Here is a 27,515-nt window from a genome sequence, read left to right as displayed (position 1 = left end):
TCCGGTTCATCTTTTTGCACGTATCTATCAAGGGATATGAACAGAGAAAGCAATTCGATTTGACAAATTGGTTAGGCCTTAAATAAATGTTAAGAGAATGACATGATAGTGACAACAAACAATTCTTTGAAGTCTTATATCATTCAGTCATTGAGTTTTTACTTTCTGTTTTTTATCTTTTTTCTAATTAAAGGAGATCATACCACTCTTTCTCTCTTTAATGATATCATCTACCGACACTTGTAATTGAATTGTATAAAGAAATATAGAATTACTGTTTCAATTATATAATATATTTATAGTCATATTTGAGTAGTTGAGTGATGTCCGCGATATACGACAGGAACACAGACACTAATAATAATAACGTAACATGTTAATATTTTTATTTAGAAAAATGATAGTAATGTCATACTCAAATTAAAAAAAAATTAGATGTTTGTAAATTATATAATAAATATATATATATATATTAATGAGGTTTGTTATTATGAAAGAAAATAAGGTTATTACGGATGCTCTAAAGATTTCCTTAATTGTTTGATTTTAAATTTGTTTACTTTGAAAATAACTATGTTTATACTTGTGTTATGGATGTGGTTCTTCAATAATACAATAATGTTTTGCAAATTTGGGTATAAATCACCTCTGGTGGGGTAATATAATCCAAAGGTTTCCATTTCCAGTGGCTAATCTATTAAAATGACGCGTGTTTACTTTTTTATATGCTTCGTGGATACAACTATTTTTTGTTCGACTCTCAGATTTCATTAGCACTAACCAAAAGAAAAAATTACCTTCTCCATTGTATATTTACTGTTTTGAGTGTTTATTTTTATATGCCATTTATGTAGTGAACAATGCGGTGCACGGGCTAGAAGGGGCCACATACATAAAAAGTCATGTACCCATCAAGGTATATGATAATATGAACAGAGAAAGCAACTCGATTTGACAAAAGGAACACTTGGTTAATTAGGCTTTAAATAAATGTTAAGAGAATGTCTTAAATGATAAGGGGCCACGCATATTGTTTTCCTGTGAACACGTGAAGTATGCACATATTGAACCGCACATAAATTTTATATTGATTATTCATATCGTATGTAATTAGAAGGAACCGGCTATATATATAACATGCTTTGCCTCACATGCCATCAAGTTCTTGTTCACGACAAAAGACAAAACATATTTCAACTTAAATTCCTTCCATTTGTGACTTTCAATGGAAACTTCTCTGACCTCAATCCATTCTTTGGTCACTAAATTGAAGGAAGAGATGCTTTCAGTGTTAGGGTAATCAGAGAAGAACAAGAGAGGTTTTGAGGCAATTTTCTGGTTTATATTAAAACTTCAAAGAAACAAGTTACAAACTGGAATTGAAAGTAATGTGAATATGAAAGTGATAATAAAAACAAATTAGCCTATCACTTAAAAAAAATAAAAATAAAAAAAAGGTGTAACGATAACCCACATAGCATGAACTCCATGCTTTCTATTTACTCTTTCAAGATACTTCCCATTACTTCTTTCACTTTCTCGTTTTAACTTGTTTCCCAAGTCAACATTAACATCTCTCAACCCCCCCCCCCCCCGCCCGGCTAATGTTGACCTGGACCTTCATCCTCATCCATACCCAACAGAGCTCTCATTTCACAAAACTTGACCCGACCCAATGCATTGGTCAATATATCAGCCTTTTTGCAAATTCCCGCTCACATGCTCCACATGTACCTACCCACGTTCTACACATTCCTGTAAGTAATGGACTTTGTGTCAATATGTTTACTACGCCTGTGGAAAGCTGGGTTTTTCATAAGAGCGATGGCTGACTCGTTATCAACTAACAGTTTGACCACTTCAGGTTCGTTACCCTTTAAATTGTTAACCTGGATATCATGAGACACACCGATACACACGATCTTTGAACGTGACTCGTTCGACTCTTTCTTATTAATTAAAGAAAAGATTACAGTACATGCATAAAAGGAAAAACTAAACCCTATTTATACTAAATATAAACTTGTCATGCAAGACATCCTAAACCTATTATAATCCGGAAATCAATTTGAACTAAAATCAAACTCAAAGATGAATTAATCTAGTTAACCAAATTTTCCTTTTTAGCCCTCGATCTTTATAACCTTTAATGATCTCCTCCTAAACCACCCTTTGAGACTAAACCGTACCACCCTCGAGTCTTATGACTTAGTCGGCTTCATAGTCGGTGTTCGATATATTTTCACACTCCCTCTCAACACCTACTTTTCCCATACTCAAATTTGATTGAAACTCCACAAACTTTGGCTTAGACAAACCTTTGGTTAAGATATCAGCAACTTGTAACTTTGTATCAATATACTTTAGATCTATCTAGCCGTTCAAAACCTTTTCCCGGATAAAATGGTAATGCACTTCAATGTGCTTAGTTCGTGCATGGAATGTAGGATTTTCGGCTAACTTAATTGCTGAAATATTATCGCACATTAGCTTAACCTTGTACTCAACTTTCTGGTTCATGTCGCCCAACAATCGTTCAGCCATACTAGTTCTTGAGCTGCAACCGCAGCAGCTCGGTACTCGGCTTCGGTGGTCGATAGAGACACGGTCGGTTGCCTCTTACTACACCATGATACCGGGCTATCACCGATAAAAAAATACATACCCAGTTGTCAATCGCCTTTCGTTTGGATCGCCGGCGTAGTCGGCATCACAGAAACCTTTGAGCTCTATTCTTGCCTCCCTCTTAAACTCAATTCCATAATCAAATGTATTCTTTACATACCGCAGAACACGCCTTGCTGCATACATTTACGGCTTTCTTGGTTCTTGCATAAAACGGCTTAATACTCCTACCGAGAATGCAAGATCGGGCCTCGTTAAAGTTAGGTAAATCAAACTCCCTACAAGTCGGCGATATTCAGTTGCATCTTCCAACTTGGCTCCTTCATCAACATATAGTTTCATGTTGGTATCTGTTGGTGTACATGCCGGTTTCGAGTCTGTCATCTCGAATCGAAATAACAACTCAGTTGCATACTTCTTTTGATGTAACAATAGCCCGCTGTCTCTGTATTCAATTTCTAGGCCTAAGAAATGGCTCAACCTGCCAAGGTCTTTGATTTTAAATCGAACACTCATATTTGACTTAATTTGTTCGACTTCTTCTTTCCAATCTCCAGTTATAATAAGATCGTCTACATAAATTAAAACTATAGAAGTTTGTTTCCCATTCTTTTTCACAAATAAACTTGCATCGGACGGTGTGCTCGTATACCCGTTATATTCCAAGAATTCTCCTATTTTTCCATACCAAGCACGTGGGGACTGCTGCAACCCGTATAGTGCTTTCTTTAGCTTACAAACATAACCGAGATTTAACTTTTCTTTGAAACCAATCGGTTGATCCATATAAATTGTGTGATCCAAATCGCCATACAAAAACGCGTTGTTTACATCCATTTGATGTAGCTTCCAACCTTGACTTGCAGCTATAGCTAAGATAACGCGAACAGTTGACAATTTTGCTACGGGACTAAACGTTTCGTGATAGTCCAGCCCGTATTCTTGAGAGAACCCACGAGCTACTAAACGGGCCTTAAAGCGGTCAATGCTTCCGTCCGCCTTTCGCTTCAGTTTATAAACCCATTTACACGAAACGGGCTTTACACCTTCCGGCTTCGGTACTAAATCCCACGTTTCGTTAGCTCGTAAAGCATCAATTTCTTGCTTCATGGCTGCAACCCATTCCGGTTTACTATACGCTTCTAAAAAACTAGTCGGTTCTGTTATATTTTTTCTTCAACTATGGCGGCATTCGCATACCGCGGATTAGGCTTTCGTACACGATCAGATCTGCGAACATCTGTACACTGCTGTGAAGTAGGTTCGGATTCAACTTCCGGATCAGATTCTGATTCTGTTTCGGTTGCACCTTCATGTTCAACTGTTTCGCTGACACCTTGTTCAAACATCCCGAGTTTAACTCGGTTACTTTCGAGTTCTTCTTTCAACTTATCAGAATCTGGAAGAGATTCTCGGTTTGCAAACCACCAGGAAGATCTTTCATCAAACACTACGTGTCGTGAAACATAACATCTACCGGCATTCAGGTCGCAACACTTCCAACCCTTTCGTTGCGAGTCGTAACCCACAAAAATACATTGTACGACTTTCTTTTCTAGCTTATGTCTCAAATGGTTCGGCACGAAAACATAACACACGCATCCAAAAGTTTTGAAATAACATACACTCGATTTAGATTTAAACAATAGCTCGTACGGCGTCACATAATCCAGTCCTTGATGCGGTAGTCGGTTAATTATGTATGCTGCTGTTGCCATTGACTCGGCCCAAAACCCGACACGTTTTTGTCGTGAGACATACTTCCACACACTTCAGCCAAGTGTCGGTTTTTACGCTCCGACACGCCATTCTGTTGCAGGGTGTTTGAGCACGTTAATTGCCGACCAATATTGCAATCCTTGAGATACTTATTAAATTCGTACGAGGTGTATTCACCCCGTTATCGGACCGCAACATCTTGATTTTTGACTCGGTAACTCTTTCGGCTTCTTGCTTGAACTCTTTAAATTTGTTAAACGCTTCGTCTTTGGTCTTCATAAACGCCACCCACACATACCATGAGTAGTCATCAATAAAGGTAATCATAAATATCATCCCGCCTAACGACTTTTGTTTTACCGGTCCGAAGACGTCCGTGTGGACTAACTGGAGAGGACCGGTGGTCTTTTGCTTTGATCTTTCAAACTCTTGTTCATGGGTTTTTCCAAATTGACAGCCTGCGCACACGACATTATTAGATTGTTCTAAACCAGGCAAACCTTTTACTATTTCTTTCTTTGCCATCAAACTAAGTTTGTCGTATGCAACGTGACCAAGGCGAAGATGCCAAAGGTCAGTACTACTCTGATTACGGGTTTTGTGAACATACGCGGCTTCGGCAGACAACACATAAATCGTATCCTTCCTCTTACCTTGTAGAATCGGGACCGATTTTGTTTCGAACTTGGCGAATAACTTAACATCATTCGGTCCGAATAAAACATATTTTCCCGTCTTGGTTATCTGGGGAACTGACATGAGATTTTTCTTCATCTCGAGAACATAATAAACACTTTCGAGAGTCATCCTGTCTTCTCTTCCACCGGTCGGAAACACGACGTTTCCTATGCTCGAAATTTTGTGTTTAGAGTTATCGGCTAGCACCACAACTCGGCTGCCATTATACTCCCTTGTACCCGACAGCTTTGTTTTGTCTCCATTCTTCCAATCTGTTCGCCTTTGTTTCTATTGGAGCAGTAAGTGCTTGTACTTCATTGTGGACACTTTCTTCTTCGTGGACTGCATGCGCCTCCGCGTCCCATGTTTCTTCCGTCTCTACAGAATTTCCTTCGTCTTGTTTTGGTGCTCGACAATCCTTCGCCATGTGCGCTTTTCGATTGCAATTGTGGCACGGATACGGGAACCTTTTGAACCCTTTATCCGGCCTATTGTAGTCCGATTTCCCTTCTTTGTCATGGTTCTTTTTCTTCTCCCAGTCACCTTGTTTGCTTTTATCCTTACTCCACTTGTTATTGTTTCGATTGAAGCGGTTCTGTCGAGGTTTCTCTTTTGACTTCTCGACATACAAAGCCTCTGTATCGCTCTTGATTGACGTTTCCGCCAGTTGCTTGGCCAAAGCCTCTTGTCCAGTCAACTAGTTCTCGAACTCGATCAGGGTTGGTTGGTTTGCCCAACCTTGTATGGCAGCCACGAAACTTCTATACTCCGGCTGAAGACCGTGTATAATTAATTATTCGTTTCATTCGACCCTCGTTGATTTTTGATTGGGCATTAAGATCTCCGATCTCCCGACACAGATTCTTAATCTTTCGGAAGTACTAGGCTATTGGTAACTCTCCTTGAGGCATTGACATCAATTCCCCTTCAAGGAGTTGGAGACGTGCATCATTCTTCTTCGAGAATAGGGCAGCAAGAGTATCCCATGCTTGTTTCGGTGAATCGAGATCTTGAATGTGATCAAGAATTTCTTCTTCAATCGAGGTTTTGATATAAAACATGGTGCGTCCGGTCTTTATCTGCCACTTTCTGACTGTGCCGTTTATGTCATTCGCTGGTTGCCTCATCTCGTTACCATTCACGACTTGCCATAGATCCTGGCCTTGTAAATATGACTTGATACAAGTTTCCCAGGTCTTGTAGTTTGTTTGGTTCAACTTCTTGATCCCACCGATGACTTGAAACTTAGCCATGCTGTCTTGTTCTTTTTCTTCTTCTTGGTAACTTGCTGATCGGATACTGGCTTCCTTCGATCGGCACTATTCCCTGGCCCCAAGAATCGTTCGATGCTCTGATACCAGTTGTTAACCTGGATATCACAAGACACACCGATACACATGATCTTTGAACGTGACTCGTTCTACTCTTTCTTATTAATTAAAGAAAAGATTACAGTACATGCATAAAAGGATAAACTAAACCCTATTTATACTAGATATAAAACTTGCCATGCAAGACATCCTAAACCTATTCTAATACGGAAATCAATTTGAACTAAAATCAAACTCAAACATGAATTAATCTAGTTAACCAAATTTTCCTTTTTAGCCCTCGATCTTTATAACCTTTAATGATCTCCTCCTAAACCACCCCATTGAGACTAAACAGTACCACCCTCGAGTCTTATGACTTAGTCGGCTTCATAGTCGGTGTTGGATATATTTTCAAATAAATCACCGACCAAATTTCTTAACCAAACGACTTGACACGCTGCAGAAGTGGCAGCTATGAATTCGGCCTCACAAGAAGATAAGGCTACAACACGTTGTTTCTAAGAAGACCACGCTATCAGAATACCTGAATAATAATAAACCATACCACTTGTGCTTCTTTGATCATCCAAATCGGTTCCATGGCTACTGTCACAATAGCCCACAAGTCTTCCATCTCCACCTCTTTTATACTTAAGCCCGTAATTAATAGTACCTTTCACATACCTCAGAATCTGTTTAACAGTTGTAAGATGGCTTTCCTTTGGCTTCTCCATGCACCTACTGACCGCTCCAACCAGAAACCCGAGATCCGACCTAGTGTGGATAAGATAACGAAGGCTACCACTCATGTATCAATTGGGTTCACATCTTTCCGGTCTTCAACTTTTGCCAAACTTATCTTGTACTCCATTGGCATTTTTGCTGGGTTATAACCCCACACCTGAACGTCGCGACGGTTCGTACATACGACACAACGTTTCGTTAATATTCTTACTAATTACAATGACATACACAAACTATCTACTGATTACACTTTGTACCCTAACTATATTAACAAAACTTTCTAACAAAGTTAAACTATTCTATAATAAGCTAACGAAATCTTTAACGAAACTATAACGAGATCGATGATTAACCAACAAATATGGTGGACATGCTTCATGATTATCGTCATCGAATACCTCGATGGTTTAATGTTTTCCCAGCAACAATTGAGCTTGCAGAATCATTAGGCGTCGAGCTTAAATTATGTGATCACACAAAGTCATTAATTTCTGAAATTTCCAACCAAAGGTAACAAATTCTTTGCATGTAAGCATACCATCAGGTCTATTTGCCCTAATATGTCTGTAAATTTTGTTCAATAAAATAATATTTTTTTTCTAAACTCAAGTGTGACAAAATTGGGATTAAATGGATCTTTATTGCAGGGAAGAGATTGCTGTTAAATGGCAAAACTTTCCACTGCTGGCTTACTTAGAGACATTTCAGTCAGCAAATATGGTGTTGATCAAGAAACAATAACAAAGCATTTAAGTGAAGACGCCTCACTTTTAATTTCCAATCACCCTCAGCTACAGCACACGCTTACATATCTACTAGAAGCCTAAAGTGCCTGAAATATCTGATGTCACTTGTTGAAAAGTGTCCAAATTAATGGAGGTAATTAACTAGATATTAATATCCTTAATTTCCACTTAAATTTTCACATGACTTGATACAATGACTCAAATATTGTCATGACCTCTTAATTTCCAGTTCCACAAAAGTACCCGATGGATCAAGAACTTGTTGAACTCAGCATGGTTGATCAAGTGCAGAGGCTAGGCTTATCCGAGTATTTTTCAGATGAGTTTGGTCACATCCTGAGAAAAGTGTACAGGTGAAATATCATTTGTTTAAATGAAGATATATTCACCAATTAATAGATGTTTTCACTAATGGCTGACCAAATATGATGTTTCAGGAGCTGTATACTCCAAGAATATTTACTGCCAGATAATATATATAATATATGGGGAAAGTGAATACGGTGCTGTCATACACCTAAGCTTAGATGAAAAACTTTTCAAAACTATGTCGTTTTGATTAAAACCCTAAAAGAAAAAACTAAAACTCACAATTTACCTCCATTATTTTCTTGACGAATTACATTTCTTCGTTTTTTTATAAATCAAATCCAAATCCACCGGCTAAAGCAAATCTCTATTTCTCATAAAGTCTATCCACTGACATTAGTAAATTTAAAACTGCTTTTCTTGTTTGTGATCAATATGTCTACTTTTGTTTCATACATGATGTCCAGTTTCATATTTTGGGTGAAATCATAACATGGTTGTTAAGAGATATTTTAAACCTCATCCTGTCAAGATTTAAAATATAAATGAAACTGAAAGGAAATTGTTTGGTGAAAGAAATAAAAATAAAAAACGAAGAATGTAGATACGTGAGTTTTAGTTTCAGTATATTTCAATTAAAAAAAATCTAAGGTTTTGTATTCAAGTTTTTTCTTTTAGAGTTTTAATCAAAACGATGTAGTTTTGAAAGGTTTTCCGTCTAAGCTTAGGTGTATGACAGCACCGTATTCACTTTCCCCATAATATATAGGAGCTTTATTAATGAAAAGTTATACAAGGACTCTTTAGCTTTTCGACTTTTCCGGATGCATGGGTATAATATATGCCCAAGTAAGTAGGATAGGACACAAAGTCGCAAACACAGTTGCTAGTTAATTACGTACTGTCAAAAAGGGTAGCGGCGCGGATTGTTGCCCGCTTGCCTTCTGTTTCGATGTAATCTAAAGTGTTATATTTGACACTTTCAATATATATGTCAAATGATCTGATTACTGTCATACGAATAATATTTTTATCTGATTTATGACTTATTTTAGGTACCTTTTGTTGATTCTTACATGAAAACGAAATGTTGCAGCACATGGAGCACAACTACAGACAGTTTACAAGCTTATTATTAACATCTACAAAGCTACCGATCTTATGTTCAATGGAGAAACTTTAGTACATGAGGCCAGATCATTTTCCAGAAAAATGCTTCGGAAAATCTCTGCCGCGAAAAAAAATACATTATGATAATATTGTCATATTCCCTGATTTATTGCAAATGGTAAACGCTGGCCCTCTCTCTATGTTCTCTATCTATATCTATGTGTGATGCGGAATCAATGCATGCGTGTAAGTGTGTCCTCATTTAGAAACCTGAAAAATGTAGACAACCGATCTGAAAATTCAAAACCATCAAACAAGTAAAGGGACAAGATCATTGCAACCAATAAATACGCCATGAATATACACACACATTAAATCGCAATGAATATGTGTGACCGGGGATATAATTAATATAGTATAAAGTTAATGTAAATGGAAATACTTTTAAGCAGATAACTACAACTTACAAGTGTACACATCTATACAAATTTGCTTTGTATGAGATACACGAGACCGGATTTATAGCCACCTATTTTACTCTTCTAACGACATGCATGTAATTCTGTTCCATGCGTTAGGAACAAGTGTGCATATTAGGTGGTTTTTCTAATTCCACTTATCAATACGATTAATGATTATCGTTGTACATAATCCCATTTCAAATACACGCATCATGATTAAGTTTACAATTTATGACTTTCTAGATTTATAAAGAGCTAAGCACACCATGGATTGCAAGACTTGACCATCTTGATCATAGGATGTGGATTGAACAAAACAGAGATCGAAGTTCCTCTGTGGATTGGGAAAGCCACTTATTACAGATTATCATGTCTTCATAATATGGAGCTAATGCAACTTGCTCTACAAAACTACAAGTTCAAGCAACTAATTTACCAAAATGAACTAGAACTAAAGAGTTAAACATAATGAACTACTTTCATATGAACTAAAGAGGCTTTATATGTATATATATATATATATTGTTAATCTAGTTCATTTATATCCTGTAGGTGGCCCAAGAAGTGGGGACTTACTAAAATGGGATTTGGTCGGGAGAAAACATTGTATTGCTACTTTGCGGTTTCAGCCAGTACTTCTTTGCCTCATGATTCTCTTATACAAATGCTGGTTGCAAAATGTGCGATATTGATTACTGTTCGTGAATTAACCTGGTTTTGATTATGTTTTTTTTGGTTTTGATTCAAACTCTTGTTTATTCAATTGAAATTGATGGCGATCGGAGAATCTGTTCGTGACAAATCTAGCTTACTAATTTAACCTGGTTGGTCCAAATGGGTCGTAAAACCTGAATGCTTCACAAGGTACATTTACTAACTATCCTTTAAATTTGACAAAACCTTTGAGTTTTGTAGTTGATACAATGTTTCATTCGGGAAATGTTGAGTTTATTAAAAAAAAATTGGATTTGTTTTAAAGAAACAATGTTTATATTATAGTTTGAATGAATGAAATAAAATATTAAAAAAGTATTTGTCCAGATGGTACACACATGGGGTTGATGGGCCATGACCCAAGTAACGATAGGCCCATTAGAGGTATACAAGTCAGGAACCCTTTGGGGTGTGAATAAATGAAACTCAGGTTTCGATTACTTATTGGACTTAGAAAAGTCAAATGGTTCTAAAACTAATTCGGTGAAGAATTGTTTGCGGTATATTTCTTATTCCTATTATGTACAGGATGACATCCTTGCATGATGTGTAGACTCAGGTGATGTGAGTCAAGTATGCAAGGATCTGAAATGGTTTGAAGAATTTGAACCGGTTGAAGACTTGTATTTACTTGTGGAAAATATTAGTTTTGGATTATGTGTTGTATGTTCAAAGGATTGAAAGAATCTTTTGTCTATGTTTGTTTTAAATAATTATGGATTTAAACAAGTCATTGAGTCAGATAAATTTACTTATCTCAACATAGAACCTTTGTTGGATTCAAATATTTGTGTAATGAGATGTTTAAAAGTTAATATTAATGTCTCGTTTGGTAATGAATCAGTTTGTATAGAATGAAAAGAAAAATAGAATCTTAAAGGAAATGGTCAATTCCTTGATATATTACTCGGATTTGAGTGATTAATAAAACAGTCATTATATTCTAATTTTGATATAAAAGATCTAGGGGAGGTCGATGTTACCCTAGGTATAATAATAAAAGGGAGTAACCATGGTACCTATGATTCGATCTCATTACATTGAGGAAGTATTGAAGAATTTTAATCAGTTTGATTATTCTTCGGTTAGCACTAGATCCTAATATCAAGTGTATGTCTAATCAAGAGGATTCTATTTCACAATTAGAGTATTCAAAGTTAATTGGATACTTGATGTATGCTATGATTAGCACAAGGACTTACATAGTTTACGTTTTGGGTAATACAGTGGCAAGCAGTAAATAAACTGCTTAACTATGGATGTTATTCTCTCTTGGAGAATGTTTCATGTCTTAGGTAATTAAGCAATGAATTTGCATCCCTTGACAATGGAATACGAGTTTCTATCATTTGCAACAACTGATAAAAGTGGTTGAATGGCTAAGAAATTGTTATTACAAAATTCCATTGTGGTCAAACCGATATCACCAAAATCTATCATGTCGGATAGTGTTGACTATGGGTTATAGTCAGAAGTATAATGGAAAGTCTAGAAAGTTATATATTATACTATGCAAGGTGTGATATCAGTTGAGTTTGTAATATATGAGTATAATTTGGCTGATGATCTAACTAAAGAGTTAGGAAGAGATCTCGTGAACATATCAGTCATGGGGATGGGTTTAAAGTCCATACTTTAATATCCTATGTCAAGACACCCAATTCCCATCTAATACAACGTTAGATGCTGAATTCAATATGGCAAGCTTGTCATAACGATATTGGAACACATTATTATAATCATCCCAAGGTATGCGTTCGGACCGCAAGATAAAGTAGGTTGAAGTATAGCTTCTTAATAGTTCATTGATAAATTGCAGTGCGGGTGCGAGAATAATGAACTACCTATAAGAATACGAAGTTTAGCCGCTTCAAGAAGCTTTGGACTTGAGCTTTGATATATTTTTTGAAGGATTGGGACACAGGCTACTAAAATATAGTGTCAGGTAGAATTTGGATTTGAAACACATGTGTATTTACCTACAAGTATTAAAAATGGATAACTTGGGTTCAATCCATAGCGACACCCAATATATTCTAATATTTGTAACGTGTAAATACTAAGATGAAAATTCAATCCATATGACACTTTCATTTATGCATAGTGTTTGTGTTTATGTGAAGATGGTTAAGTTAATCATGGATATCACTAAAATGGGGGAGGATTGTTGGTTATTTTAGTGTTATTGGATTAACTTTTCGATCGAGGAAATAACGTCAAAGATTAAACGAGTTAGGTGACGCGGGAGTGCGGGCTCAATTTAATCCTATAGGTTATTTGGGCTTTATAATGCTCTGGGTTTGTTATTTATTCACTTGGGCTTAAGTGGTATGTGAAGTGGGCTTAATTAATGTTTGCGCTCATGTGATAATTGATTAAATAAATTGATCGATATTTCCTGATAACTCTCGATCGCAAAAAGATAGAACAGAGAGAACAACGGTTACTTGGTTCTCTTTGGATCTTCATCAAGAACAATCAAAATCCAATTCCATTAACAGAAATCTCTGTCTTATCCGATAAATCATTACGTGTAACCCCCAAATAGGTTTATCTGAAAGTGATTCACGATTCAGAGATTAATCCAGGCAATTGTTCAAGAAACCAAGATTGAAATCAAGATTACAAATTTACATCATTGATTGAATTCATCATCCAGGTACGCGAATATACAACACTTTCTTTTCACAATACTTAATAAGTAATTTCATTTTCAAGCAAAAGGAAAAAAAAGAGGGAACAACCAACCTTGTGTTACTTCACTTCAACCAAAATTAATTTATTAGGTTGTAAAATTCACGTATTTTTTGTACTTGTCGTTCTTCCAATAATTTGGCATCTTCGTTAAACCCGTTTGAGACGAGGAACTCGTAGTCTCGTCCCATTTGCCGCATATCAAACAGACCGGCAAGACGCTCGTTGGTTTCGTTGCTATGCTGGAAGGTAGCGGTGTGTTCCATGTTTTGGGTATCGAAACGACTGAACATATCGTTTAGTCGATCCAGTTCTTCATTGGCCCTCACATTGGATCGTGTCGACGGCAAACCCTCCACATTTTTCGCATTCTTTTTTCTTCCTCTCCCGGGAGATCGAGCCAACTCTTGTACATCGCCGTCCCCTAAATTAACCGCGTCATCCTCGTCTTCGTCAACGGGGGGAGGGGGAGTTACGAGCATCGTAGGATGTTGCGGATGTGGTCGGATTTGTCGAAGACAAGGTCTTCGGCCGTTTTGTTGCCTGTGAAGATGCCGGATTGTTGGCGACCGGAAAAGTGGGTTCCCCGTTCCATTTCGAGCAAACCCGAAGTTTCTCCCATGAAGTTAAATACCTAAACGTCTTCCCTTGCCGCCCTTCCGGTTGTCCTTGCGTTCGAAATAAAGTTAATGCTCGAGATTGGATGTTGGCGTTATTTTACCCACTACGCCAACCGGGTCCCTTCAATCAGTTGCATATCCCAACATATTTTTAGCATTCTTGGTTTACGACATTTCAATGGGCTTGAACCACTTATTTACCTCGGTTTTTAACCAGTTTGCCCGTTATCTCGAGCCACACTTTTAATACTTTCTTCCAAAATATTCCGACGACATGATAGTTTGCTAAAATTAAAATTATTTTCACAATTAATATTAATTTTAAATAAATACTAAATAAAGTTAAATAAATACTGAATATTAATAACTGACAAACGTCAAGATCCTCCGAAATGGCGATCCAAGCTCGTGTGAGAGCTACTTCCTCCTCCTCCGTCCACGCTAAGTACTCACATGGCGCCGCTGGCTCCCCCGGTTCTTTCTTTTTGTGTTTACGGGCCGCCTTTCGGGTTGAATCGGAGGCTCGCGCCGATTGAGTCTCCGACACCGGTTGGCTAGACCCGAATAGTGGCATGGGGTTTTGGTGGCTGAGGAAGTCGGCGTACATGTTTAAGTTCGGGTCGGGAAAAGGAAATGGATCGTTTAGGTTCAGTTGGTTTCCGGTGTTTGGGAAGTTTTTTTGTTGGTTTTGCGGGATAGGGTGTTGGCCGAAACTGAGCCATGGAAAGTTCAGGCTCAGTGAATTCGGTTGGTTTGGGGAGCACGGTATTGCCCGAAAGGAGGGAATGGATGGTCTTGGTTGTTTCTAGGATTCATTTTTGTAGGTTTTTTGGAAAAAGATGTGGTATTTTTGTTTTTGTATGAAATATTGAAATTGTTGGAAATGAAGAGGGCATATGTGTATATATATTGTTTTTAATTTTTTTTTTAAAAATTTTTGACTGTTCAATGGTTCAAATCATTAAAATAATAATTTATTCAAACAATCACCGGCGACAAATATTCGTTGCCCCTTGCCCCTCTTATCTTCGCGCGCGCGCAGGGTGGGGGATGTTTCTCCAAAATATCGCCCCCTATCGTCCAAGTTTGGCGCCTCAGAACCCTTTGTCTAACAAAAACAAATCGAAGAAAATAATATAATAAAAATTGAATAAAGGTCCCATAAATCAAATACACAAATACACGTTTGGTACTTTATTAAAATATAATAATAATGAACCCAAAAAAACAAACCAAACGGTCACAATAAAAAATAATAATGATACAAAATTAAAAAACCTTATAAATACATACTCAGGGCCAGCTCCGAGAAAACAAAAAAAAATTTGTGTCGAAATCGAAAATTTTTTTGGGCCTTAAGTAAAAGGAGTATTTTGTTGGGTTTAAACAATTTAATTTTAATATGGGCTTACTTGGTTATAATTTAGGTTGTATAATAAACTTTTGTATAAAAATAGGATTAAGCATGTCTCAAATGATACTAGAACCCATAACCTTTTGTTTGGGAGTAATACCCCTTTGTCACTAGATCAAGCTAGTGGTTATGAAATTGAACTTAAACACTAATATATATATCGCTTTAATAAAAATACATACAAATTCTTTTTTTTTTAAATTCGGGCCTAGCGAGGTGTCGGGACTGTGATCGTCGACCACCCAACCACGCCTTATGGACGGCCCTATACATACTCTAACCAATTTCAAACTCACACGCACACTTTATAACACAGTTTGAAACGATTTAGTTGATCATTTATGTTCTATTAATCAATAGGATTAATTTGTAATTTCTTGATGTAATGTTAAATTTTTTTTTGTATGATATGTGTTAACATTTTAACTATTTAGTGTTTAAATAATAATTATTAAAAGTATATTATGTTTAAACATATATGAAATATATAAAATAAATATGTTATGAAAAGTAGTTAAATTTAAATTAGTTGTAGAAGTAGGTGATGATGTGACAGTTTGTAAAAGTTTGATGTTGTGAAAGAAAGTGGATGTTTTTTTAGAAAAGTTTGAAACCTGATGTGTTGATTTTTAGAAGTTTGTTTTTATGGATGCTCTTATTTAAATGGATATTCTTGAATTTCGCATATATTTTAGTTAACAACCTCACAAAAAAATCTATCTACTGAAATAAAAGACTATCAATTCTTGCCACTTGTAAATCTAATAGCTCTCCTCATATTTTTTTTCAACAAATGTCAATATATGGTCCTTATATTTTAAGCCATTTCAACATATGAATTCAAGTCTATTTTTATTAAACGTAAATCCTAACCGATTTGTTCATTAACATTAATGGTGAAATAAGAAAATAAGGGCATATCCAACTTGAAGTTGCAGGCATGTCAATAAAATTCTAAAGTCACAAGTAATTGCAAATTAAAGAAAATAATCATTTAGTATATTGAAACCTATCGTCTTCATCGGTAATTTACATAATTTCAATATTATATTAACTTATTAATTTTATTTGGATAATCATGTTTTTAGATAAACGTGAGCGGGATGATCTCAAATGACATCATATTAATTCATTAAAATGTATGACATTTTATGTGTAAGAATATATTTTGTTAGTTACATGGATATATTATCATTTATCTAAAGTTGATATGTACTTGAAGAACCTTATTTGTCACACGAACAACTATAGGTAGCTATATCAAGAGTTACAAGCAGATCTATATGTTACCTTATCAAGAGTTACAAACAGACATGGACTAAAGGTTTGGCTGTTTGATAAACAATGTATACCGACCAATACAATCACAAATGTAGTGTACAAGGAAGTTTTTACTTATTTATAACATATTTGTGTAATCTTAGTTATGTAATTTTAATATAAATTGTAATTAAATTAACAATATATGATCATTTTGTTAACTATATTTCATTTAATGATTAAAGTTTTAAAATTTTCATCAATTACCCGTGGAATACACGAGCCTCAAACTAGTATGTTTATAACATAAAAGGAAAATATTTTAACTTTTGTTTGGCTATTGTATATTTTGTGAAATTTAACATGTTTGATGAATTTGATAATTTTAGTTTGATTACATATAGAATACATAACCATTCAACATAAGCATTGATATCATATGTCACACCTCGGGGTGGGGCTTTACAATTGATATCTATGCCCTAATGGTGTTTAAAACCGGATATCCGAAGTTTCAGATATTCGGTCCTTTCGGATAGGAGATTTCACTATTCAAATCCGAAATTTCGAATATATATCTGAAAGAAAATCTGGAAAAAAAACAAACTTGTTTTAACATTAAAATTACAAATCACCAAACATTCAATCCAACAACCTGCTTTAAAGTTAAACTTACAAGTCACTTAACATTCAATCTAACAACCTAAACACAATAGGTTTTCCAATCTAACAAATCTAATAGATAAATCTAAAATCTGTGATACAATCTAACATATATATTGGCTTATCAAGGTGGAACCGTGGTGATTTGGTGCAGACGGAAGAGGATGGCGGCGCCGGAGGACGAAGGAGGTGACTGGTGAGGGTCTGACGGATAATGCCGGAGGTGATGACTAGTGACACTAGCAGACCGTATAGCAGCGGACGGAGGTGGTGTGGTGGTGATGGTGATTGGAGAGCGGAGGGTAGTGAGTCTTAGAGAATGGCTGTGAAAGTTTGGAAATTAAGGTTACATAAGGATGATGGATGGTATATGGTATATATATTAAAATTAAAAAAAATATTAAATTTAATATTTCGGATATACGAACTATCAGAAAAATCCTAAAAATGCTATCTGAATCCGAATTTTCGGATATCTGGGTTTCAAATATCCGAAATTTTGGATAGTTTGGATACGGATTATCGGATAATTCGGATACTTTTGAACACCAATGATATCCATACAATTTAGTAGAAATAAAATTAGACTTAAATGCGTATAACACAAGTACACCAATTAGAAATAAACAAATCTAAAGCTTTCTAGTTGTCAATGTTGATTCCAAAATATCTTCTAAGCATCCTCAAGAAGGCTTCGAGTGTATATTTTATGGCTATGTCCAAAACAAGGGCCTAACTACTAAACTTCCTATCCAAAGTTGAATTAATGCAGTCATGTCTTCTTGTACGGTCCTTTACTTATTGAACCCATCTTGATCACCCGAAGCCATCTGCATATTCCTAGCTGCAAGTCTGAACAAAATAAAGTTCCCAGTTGTGACTGAGAATTTCATTTAAACAAAGGTCCCTTAAAACAGATTTCGGGTCACCTCCATGAACACGTCTGTTGTGTTGTGACTTATCTTGGTGTGTCTAAGGTATCTCTCAAGCGGCAATGTGAAGGTCAATGCGCGCCATCAAAGAGAAACATTGAGCCCCTCGCCCCCGGTCCCTTGCCCTGGCAAGAGCAACATTGAGCCCCTCGCCCCCGGTCACTTGCCCTGACGCAATGTGTCTTGTCATACAAGAATATGATCTTGTGAGTCCTTCTCTTTATAAGACACTCACAAATTTATCATTCTACCAATGTGAGACAAACTCATTTGCCCATTTCACCAATGTTCAATTATTAAAAAGCACATTTTAGAGTATCAGTATCGCATTTATCTTTACTCTTTAAACATATTAATAAGTAATTTATTAGTAATAAATACTAATAAATACTATTTTATTATTTTGTTCAAAATTTTCCAACAAAAGATTACTACTTAAACTAACCAAACACAATAGGCATGTCCACCCTATTGTGACACGGTACAACTTAGGCACGAACAAAGTATCGAATCCAAAGGACACGACTTTCACGACTTAGAATGTTGAAACGCATGCTGAAGAGCAGACCATGTAGACGTAGAATTAGAAGACACGGAAGAGCAAGAACATGTTATAGAACAAGAGCTTGGGGAAGTAGAACTAAAAGAGATGAAATAGCATGCCAAGCTTCACGAATTACCAGTTAGTTATTACGGTATATCATTCTAATTAATACTATAATTTTGCTATGTTTATTGCTATAATGTAAATCGTCGTTTAAAAAAACACTAATTTATATACTTCGTTAAGGCCTATGGGCATTTTTGTGTGCTCGTATTGGGCATTTGAATCCTCATGACCGGCCTTAGAGGTTACACGTGAACAAACTCGATTAGTCCAACAACTTGAGCGTGTATTTTTCTCAAACACCCACCACAGAGAAAATGTTACTTGGTCCGTCGCTTTAAATATCTTGCGTCATATATGTATATTGAAAAATGTGGTGCACGAGTTAGAGGGGGCCACACGCATGAAAGGTCATATTTGTAATGAAGAATGTTGGGCATGAGTAGGGGCCGCATGCATGAAATTGTCCTGTGAACACGTAAATCATGCGCATGTAGAACCGTATATAAATTGAATATTGACTATTAATTGGTATCTAAACAACTTCCATAGCAGTTTTTGTTCACCACAAAACAAAGATACCTTAAAACATTTCCACTTAAATTCCTTCTATTTGTGGCTTTCAATGGAACCTTCTCTAGCCTCTATCCATGCTTTGGTCACTAAACTAAAGAAAGAGCTGTTTTCAAAAGTAAAATCTGAGAATCATCAATTATTTGTTTCACCATCTGCTTATGACACTGCATGGTTAGCAATGATACCTCACCCTGTGGAACATTATAACCCATTGTTTCATGGCTGCCTCGAATGGTTAGTCCATAACCAAAAGGAAGAAGGTTACTGGGGAGAATCCGGTAATGGTGATCTTCCCCCCGTTGATGCTATTTCTGCAACTATTGCTTCCATGGTTGTGCTCCGAAAGTGGGGAGTTGGTGCAAAGAACATAGAAAAAGGTATTGGTGCATTGATCCTAACATATTAAAATGAACGGATTATGTATACTACAAATTTAAATTCAAAAATATCAAATATGCACCTTGGTTTAAGATTCAGCTATTACTTTTAGCCGTTATTCTTTTAAAATGTTTTTTAGTTCTAGGCTGTTCGCTAGTTCGCAACCCAGTGCAAGCGATCTCATGCAAATTCTGACAGTTTGTTTTGAAGTTCATTTGGTTGGCAAACAAACTCCATAGAGTTCACGAAATTTAACCTCTCACTTACAGTTTTTCACGACACTCAGTGAACTTCATTTCCCACCCAAGCAGACTTATTGAGTTCTCTTGGAGAGGTAACGTCTAGAAGTACAAGAACTTCAAAAAAACGCGTCTACATATTTAGCTGAACCAAAAACCTCTTAACGTCCCAAATATATATGTATCCAAAATTTGTTTCATGAATATAATTTTAAAGCGTGTTATATATGTAGGCTTGAGGTTTATTAATGCAAATATGGTGGATATGCTTCATGATCAACGTCATCGTCTTCCTCGATGGTTCTCTATTGTTTTCCCAGCAACTATTGAGCTTGCAGAATCATCAGGCATAGAGCTTAACTTCTGTGATTACACAAAGTCCCTAATTGCTGAAATATCCAACCAAAGACAACAAATTCTTTGCAAGTAAGCATGCCTTTGAATATTGTTCCATAAAATAATGACATTTTTTTTCTAACTTAAAGTGTGACAAAATTATGAATAACTTGAATTTTCTTGCAGGGAAGAGATTGCCGATAAATGGAAAAGCTTTCCACTGCTGGCTTACTTAGAGACATTTCAGTCAGAAAAATATGATGTTGATCAAGAAACCATAACAAAGCATTTAAGTGAAGATGGCTCACTTTTCCAATCACCCTCAGCTACAGCCCAAGCTTACATATCTACTAGAAACCCAAAGTGCCTTAAATATCTGATGTCACTTGTTGAAAAGTGTCCAAATGGAGGTAATTAACAAGATAATCATAACCTAGCTTGTTTTAAACTTAAATTTTCACATGACGTGTTACCATTACGTACTCAAATATTGTCATGACCACTTAAATACTAGTTCCACAAAAGTACCCGATGGATCAAGAACTGGTCGAACTCAGCATGGTTGATCAAGTGCAGAGGCTAGGTTTATCCGAGTATTTTTCGGATGAGATTGATCACATCCTGAGAAAAGTATACAGGTGAATGTCATTTATATCAAATAAACTATAGAACAAATTAATATGAGACGTTATGACATCAAAATACAATGTTTCAGGAGCTATATGGTCAAAGAATATTCACCGGAAGATAACCGCTTTATAGCTGAAAAGTTATTCAAGGACTCGTTAGCTTTTCGACTTTTCCGGATGCATGGGTATAATATACGCCCAAGTAAGTATATTTGCTTTACTATAGAGCACTCTACGATGAAACTGTTGGCATTTAATGCATTTACCTTATTTATTTAAGGTACCTTTTGTTGGTTCCTACATGATAATGAAATCTTGCGTCACCTGGAGCACAACTATGCGCAATTTTCAAGTGTGTTGTATAATGTATATAAAGCTACAGATCTTGTCTTCTACGAAGAAAATGATGTACACGACGCAAGATCATTTTCAAGAAAAATGCTTCAGAAAATCTCAGCCATGAAAAATGTAGATGATGATGATGTTGTAATATTCCCCAATTTATTGCAAATGGTATGCATACTGTCCATCAATCACTCTCTCTCTCTCTCTATATATATATGTATGTGTGTGCGTGCGCGCGTATGTTTCATTTAGAAACCACAAAATCTAGAGAACATTTCTATAAATTTTAGAACATTTAATAAGGTAATGAATGGATTGATCATTTGTATGGGTGTAGAAATATAGCTGAAGATAAAAGTGTGTTTTGACTTGGTGTTATCAAGTAGTTGAAGAAGATTTTGTTTCTTCAAAGGCTATGGGTTTGAATTACATAGTTGTCAATAAATGTGTGTGTTAGTAGTAGATTGTATTAGGTAGTGAGTGTGAGAGTAGCCATTAAACAAAAATTAGGCCGCGATCGTTTCACGAACTTTTTTTAAAGTATTTGGAATTGGAATTGGAATTGCAATTGCAATTGGAATTGGAATTGGAATGGAATATTTGAGAATCCCTATCATATGTTTGGTTGGTTAATATGTATTGGAATTGGTTTCGAGCTGACACGAGTTTTCGCACTGGACGGGTTGGGTTTCGGTTTCCTTTGTTTCTTTTTGGTCGTTTCGGAGCACTGGACGGATTGGGTTTCGGTTTCCACTGGACTGGTTGGGTTTCGGTTTCCTTTGTTTCTTTTTGGTCGGTTTCGGAGCACTGGACGGGTTGGGTTTCGGTTTCTTTTGTTTGTTTTTGGTCGGTTACGGATTCGTTTTCGGCCTTTTGTTTCGTTGTGGTCGGTTTTTTCAGCTTCATTTCTGTTCAGTTTCAGTTTTTTTGTTTCGTTTTGATCGATTTTTCCGGTTTCCATTAATTCGGTTCAGCTTTGGTTTGTGTTTCGTTTTCATCGACTTTCGGTTTCGGTTCATTTCTCGTTTTTTTTTTAAGAACAAGGGCAAAGGCGGAAGCGTTTTAGTTTTTTTTACATTTTTCGTTTTTTATTTATATTTTGAGTTATGATTTTTTTATTAATTTTTTTTGGAGAGGTTTTTATTGTTAATAAGAAAATCCTTTATTTTCCATAACAATCCTTTAAAATAGGTGGGATTTTTAAAATCCCATGAAATGTGAGATTTGATGAGATTTAGTTTCCATTCTCATTCTTTCATTTAATGAAACGAACATATCAATTCTTGGGATTTAAAATCTCATTCCTTAGAATTCCTTCCAAATCCTTGAAACGAACAGGACCTTACAGTTAAGATATAAATTGGTTGTGGCTCAATGGCAGAGCACTCACTTTACTAGTGAGAGGTAGGAGGTTCAAACCTCACTATCACCAATTTATATGGGAGATATGAGGGATGACCCTGGCTTGCCACGGTTCGAGTCCTGATCTCACCCGGTTTTACAGGCTCCTCGCTGTCGTGCCGTTTGGCGGGCGTGGGGGTCGCGTTTTATCCGGGAATCCCTCAACAGGTGGACCGCTAGGGGCTCCGTCTGTCCGGACTCGTGGCCGGCTCAGGCTACCTTTAATCAATGGGGACCGCATACGGAGTACCCGGCATTACTTAGTTGGTCGTTCCAAAAAAAAATTACAGTTAAGTTTATTGTAAAACAACTTAAATTAATAGAAACTTTAGAAATGTTGTGTATAACCCATTTTTATAATTTTACAAAACATGATGAAACATTTTGAAAAATGAAAAACCATTGCATAGTCAAGGTCCATGTGAAAGTTTATCATTGCTCTAGAGGTTCTCAGACATGACCTCACTATTATTTTTATCATTAATGATCTTGTAGATCTTTGAAGAGCTAAACACACCGTGGACCGCAAGGCTTGACCATCTTGACCATAGGATGTGGATTGAACAAAACAAAGAAGGCCCACTGTGGACTGGGAAGGCCTCTTTTTATAAATTATCATGTGTTCATAATATGGAGTTAATGCAACTTGCTTTACAAAATTACAAGTTCAAGCAACTAATTTATCAAAATGAACTAGAGGAACTGAAAAGGTACACATTTGAACTAATTTATCATCAAGCATTCCCCTCATGTATGCGTTAATCTGATTTCATATACTATGTAGGTGGTCCAAGAAATGGGGACTTAGTGAAATGGGATTCGGTCGAGAAAAAACGTTGTATTGCTACTTTGCTGTTTCAGCTAGTACTTGTTTACCGCATGATTCTCTTATACGAATGCTCGTGGCAAAAAGTGCGATATTGATTACAGTCGCAGATGATTTTTTTGATATGAGAGGCTCTCTTGAAGAGTTACACTTCTTGATTGACGCTATTAACAGGTATCCTTCACATGCACTTAGCCAACCTTAATAAGGCTTTGCTCTGATAGATATTATTTGCTTTCAACCAAAAGTTAAGTGTCTTACGATTCTATTTATTAATAATAGATGGGACGGAGAAGGTTTAAGTGGACCGAGCAAGGTGATCTTCGATGTGTTGGATGATCTTGTGAGAGATATCACAAACACATTGGTGCTTCATGGAAAGATTGACTTAACCGAAGATTTTAGAAGCTTGGTTAGTTTATAATTTTGAAATGTTAAAGAAACAAAACCTTTTTTGGATTGTAGTATATGTTTTTTAATTTACTCTTAAAACGTCTAATTAACTTTATAAATTGATAGTGGAAAGAGACATTTAACTCGTGGCTAACGGAAACTACATGGGGAAGGAGTGGCTACATACCTTCAGTGGATGAGTACCTGCAAATCAGCATGATTTCTATTGCTACACATATCTTGGTCCTCACATCTTCGTGTTTCCTGAATCCAAGCATACCCGAAAACAAAGTCAAGCCCCAAAAATATGAGAGCATCACGCAATCACTAATGGCTACTACTCGACTTCTAAATGATATTCAAAGCTACCAGGTCATCCATCAGAACATTTTATAACCTTAATGGGGTTGTAATATTAACGACCAACAATTTGTTAATAACTGCGAAAACCACATAATGCACCCCACTTTTGTCTCAAACTACTATGTATACCTATGTTTGTTATGCAGTTTTTACATAAACTATCTTTATAAAATACTTATTAAGTAATATAACTTTCAAGCAGAAGGAACAGGAGGAGGGAATAACGAACCTTGTGTTGCTTCACTTCAACCAAAATCCAGATGCAAGCATGGATCATGCAATCTCTACAGTGAAAAGGTTGCTAGATATGAAAAGGAACGAGTTGCTCAAACACGTTTTTACAGATGATGATCGTGATTTTCCTAATCAATGGAAGCACCTTCATTTGTCATGCTTCAAGGTATTTCAGATGTTATTTAACTCATCCAACTTATATGACACCGACTCTGAACTACAGACAGACATAGCGAAAGCAATTTATGTTTCACCAAAACATGAACTACCCAAATGTACAAAGCCACATACAACTTTCCAAGCAGTGCCAAAAAAGGGGAATGTGATGATTAGTGTCCGATATCATGATCAGTATATTATGAACAATCATCAACTTTCTAAAAGGCCTATGAGGAACATCAGCCCTAAAGTTTTAAGTTCAACAATGTTTGGTTTATGCTTTATTTAAAGAATGAAATGATTCATCATATGGCAAGAACATCTGGCTTATGGGTCAACAATATTAAGAATAGGTTTTGTAACTCTTTTAAGTTCTTGGGAACCAAGTGTAGTTAAACCCGTGCAAACCCAACTTGAAGTTTTCAATACGTGTTTCTTAGTTTGATTAATACATATGTTTGTAATTTATGTATGTTCAAAATAAATAAAGATTTTAATGAGCTCTAGCTGCTGTTAGTATTTTGGACATCAAATAAATAGTTGTTAGTTATTGATTTGATGCCCATGGAAGTCACTTTTTGTTTTTTGTTTATTAACTTATATTTAAGCCCGCACTTTGCGATGGGGTTGTAGGATGATGCTGGTGAGAATGTATTTGTTTGCTAGTATATCGATGAATTAATAAAAGATCATCTAGGCTTTAACCTAAACGACGGTAAAAATAAGCATGGCACACAGTTGCCTAAACATGTCAAAGTTAGCTTTAATTTTAAGATAAAATTAACACTTAAAAAAGGAATTATGTGTATAAATGAATAAAAGAAAAAAATAATATTTTTTTAGAAAAATAATAAAAAAGCTTTACTAAACTATAACTCTATTAAAGTTCATGGATATAAACGTAAATTATTTAAAGAAAAGCATTGTGCCACATGGATATATATATATATATATATGATTTTTTTTAAGAACCACCCTAAGTAAAGCTTGTTATTAAGACTGAAAAATTTCCTGTCTGCCACCACCCTCATATTGTACTTTAAATCACGTATTTCCTTTTATACATGGATTTTAGTTTCTTTTTAATGTTTAGTACTTTATTATATTCATATTGTTATTTAATGTTTAACTAACTTTTGAACCCGTGTAATACATGATTTTTCAAATGATAAAAAGTAATAAAGCTTGTTATTTGAAATAAACACACAAAAAAGAAATATATATTACAAACAATAATAACTTTAGAGTCTTAAATTTACAAATTTGAAAAAATCTCTTTATATACAATATTTGTAGTTTTATCACAAGTATTCTCTTCATTATCAAATATCAAAAGTTTAAGACCACGTCTTCTGGTTACTCTAGATAATACAACATATAATTGTCCATAGAAAAAAACATGAACAAACTAACATTGGAAAGAGATTGCGCTTGGCTCTTGTTAATCGTCATAGCAAAGCATACAGAAAACGAAAACTGTATTCTATTGAATTTGAATGGAAACTTTTTATCAGTTGGAGTCAAAGTAACTCTGTGTATAGCATGGCGTTAACCAGTTTCACAGCCTGATACAGCCTCTACCTCTATAACTTGATTACCAAGAGATTTTACTATTAACCGTATTATGTTACACAAACCGTCCTTCTGATCAATATGCAAAATAACCGGGACACAATGATCTTTTTTCTTCATTTTTTTAGAACGATGAAGACAGTAGAAACATTTTGTGTTTTTGTTTTTTTCTTTTTTTTATTAAATTTGAGTTATGATGTTTTTATCATTCATTATTTTTTAGAGTTTCTTTTTTTTTTGCTACAAATGCTTCTCATAATTCTTATTTTTGTCCCTTTTATAAAATAACCTGACCTGAAATTGAAATAAGGAAATAAAAGTTTTTTCTGAATACGATTCCTTTTTCAATTTCAAAAAAGAAATGAAAAACGATGATTTTGAAATTTTGAGGCCTAGCCTAAATACGATTCCTTCTTCAGTTTCAAAAACAATGAAAAACGATGAAAGTTTACTTTCTAAATTGTGATATATATATATATATATAGCCCGTAGACATATCATATATGCGCGTGTATTAAAACTATGGGTCAAATAATTCTATAAAGGGAGGCAAAAATAAGATTGATGAGAAGGATTTATAGCCACACAAAAAAAATTCTAAAAGAATTAAATAAAAAATCATAACACAAAATTTAATGAAAAACAAAAAAAGTAAAAACACAAAAGTGTTTCCACCGCCTTTATCGTTATTGTTTATTATTGTGTTTTGTGTTTATTTTAATCATTGATTGTGTCTTTTTTCCTTGACATTGTTCATTTTTTTCATGATATTGTATTATATTATTAAACATTGTGTTATATTTTGCGATCTATTGTGTCCATTTTTAGTTATAATTGTGTCTTTTGTTTATTTTCGTCATTATGTCTTTTATCTCTACATTGAGTTTTTCGGCGTTTTTTTTTTGGAACGGGAATGATGAAAGAAACATTTTTGTTTTTTTAATTTTTTTCGTTTTTTATTTATATTTTGAGTTATGATTTTTTTATTAATTTTTTAGAATTTTTTAATGGTTTTTATGTATCCACAAATCCTACTCACACTTTTTATTTTTGTCTCCCTTTGTATTATAGTCTTTCCCTTAAAACTATTACAAAAATTTGGAGTGTAACTTAATAGATTTTACCCTTTTAGGTGTTACTTTATAGCATAGTAACCTAATTTTGAAAATTTCAATTAGATCATTCATAAAATATTTTGTTTCAATCATGTCACTAAAGTTTCATTTGTGTTATAATCTTAGATATTTTATCTGGATAGCAGGTTATGTAGATTTTTTTATTTTTAAATAGTTTGACATTTCAAAAAATTTTTTAGAAAATTGAAAAAAAAAATAGTAAAAATTGAGAAAAATAGTTTTTAAATAGCAAAAATTGCAAAAAAATCTGGAAAATTGCAAAATAAAAAAAATTAGTAAGAAATCACCCATTTTTAAGTTATGAATTTTTTTTATAAGG

General features: G+C 35.1%; 2 protein-coding genes and 1 pseudogene across 3 annotated transcripts in view; 2 read left to right on the top strand and 1 right to left on the bottom strand.

Moving 5' to 3' along the window:
- The window catches only part of LOC143568289 (cellulose synthase A catalytic subunit 1 [UDP-forming]-like), a 209,075-nt pseudogene that overhangs the window by 141,409 nt on the left and 40,151 nt on the right, over window positions 1-27,515 (top strand). The gene's annotated exons all lie outside the window — the stretch shown is intronic.
- Window positions 6,713-7,144, bottom strand: LOC143568292 (secreted RxLR effector protein 161-like). The gene is made up of 2 exons (XM_077054480.1): window positions 6,880-7,144; window positions 6,713-6,837 (listed from the first exon to the last, which is right to left on the bottom strand). Exons 1-2 carry the CDS (start codon window positions 7,142-7,144, stop codon window positions 6,713-6,715), a joined length of 390 nt encoding a protein of 129 aa, XP_076910595.1.
- Window positions 19,201-24,974, top strand: LOC143568266 (S-linalool synthase-like). Its single transcript, XM_077054460.1, has 11 exons — window positions 19,201-19,562; window positions 20,036-20,228; window positions 20,325-20,548; window positions 20,653-20,776; window positions 20,854-20,969; window positions 21,048-21,280; window positions 23,009-23,223; window positions 23,298-23,513; window positions 23,622-23,751; window positions 23,859-24,104; window positions 24,298-24,974. Exons 1-11 carry the CDS (start codon window positions 19,235-19,237, stop codon window positions 24,775-24,777), a joined length of 2,505 nt encoding a protein of 834 aa, XP_076910575.1. The 5' UTR covers window positions 19,201-19,234; the 3' UTR covers window positions 24,778-24,974.

This window comes from Bidens hawaiensis, unplaced genomic scaffold, assembly GCF_021521415.1.
Source record: "Bidens hawaiensis isolate Kalapana, Puna unplaced genomic scaffold, B.hawaiensis_p1.1 tig00023874_1, whole genome shotgun sequence".
NCBI classification, from domain to species: Eukaryota; Viridiplantae; Streptophyta; class Magnoliopsida; order Asterales; family Asteraceae; genus Bidens; species Bidens hawaiensis.
This window is presented reverse-complemented; position numbering and strand designations above follow the sequence as displayed.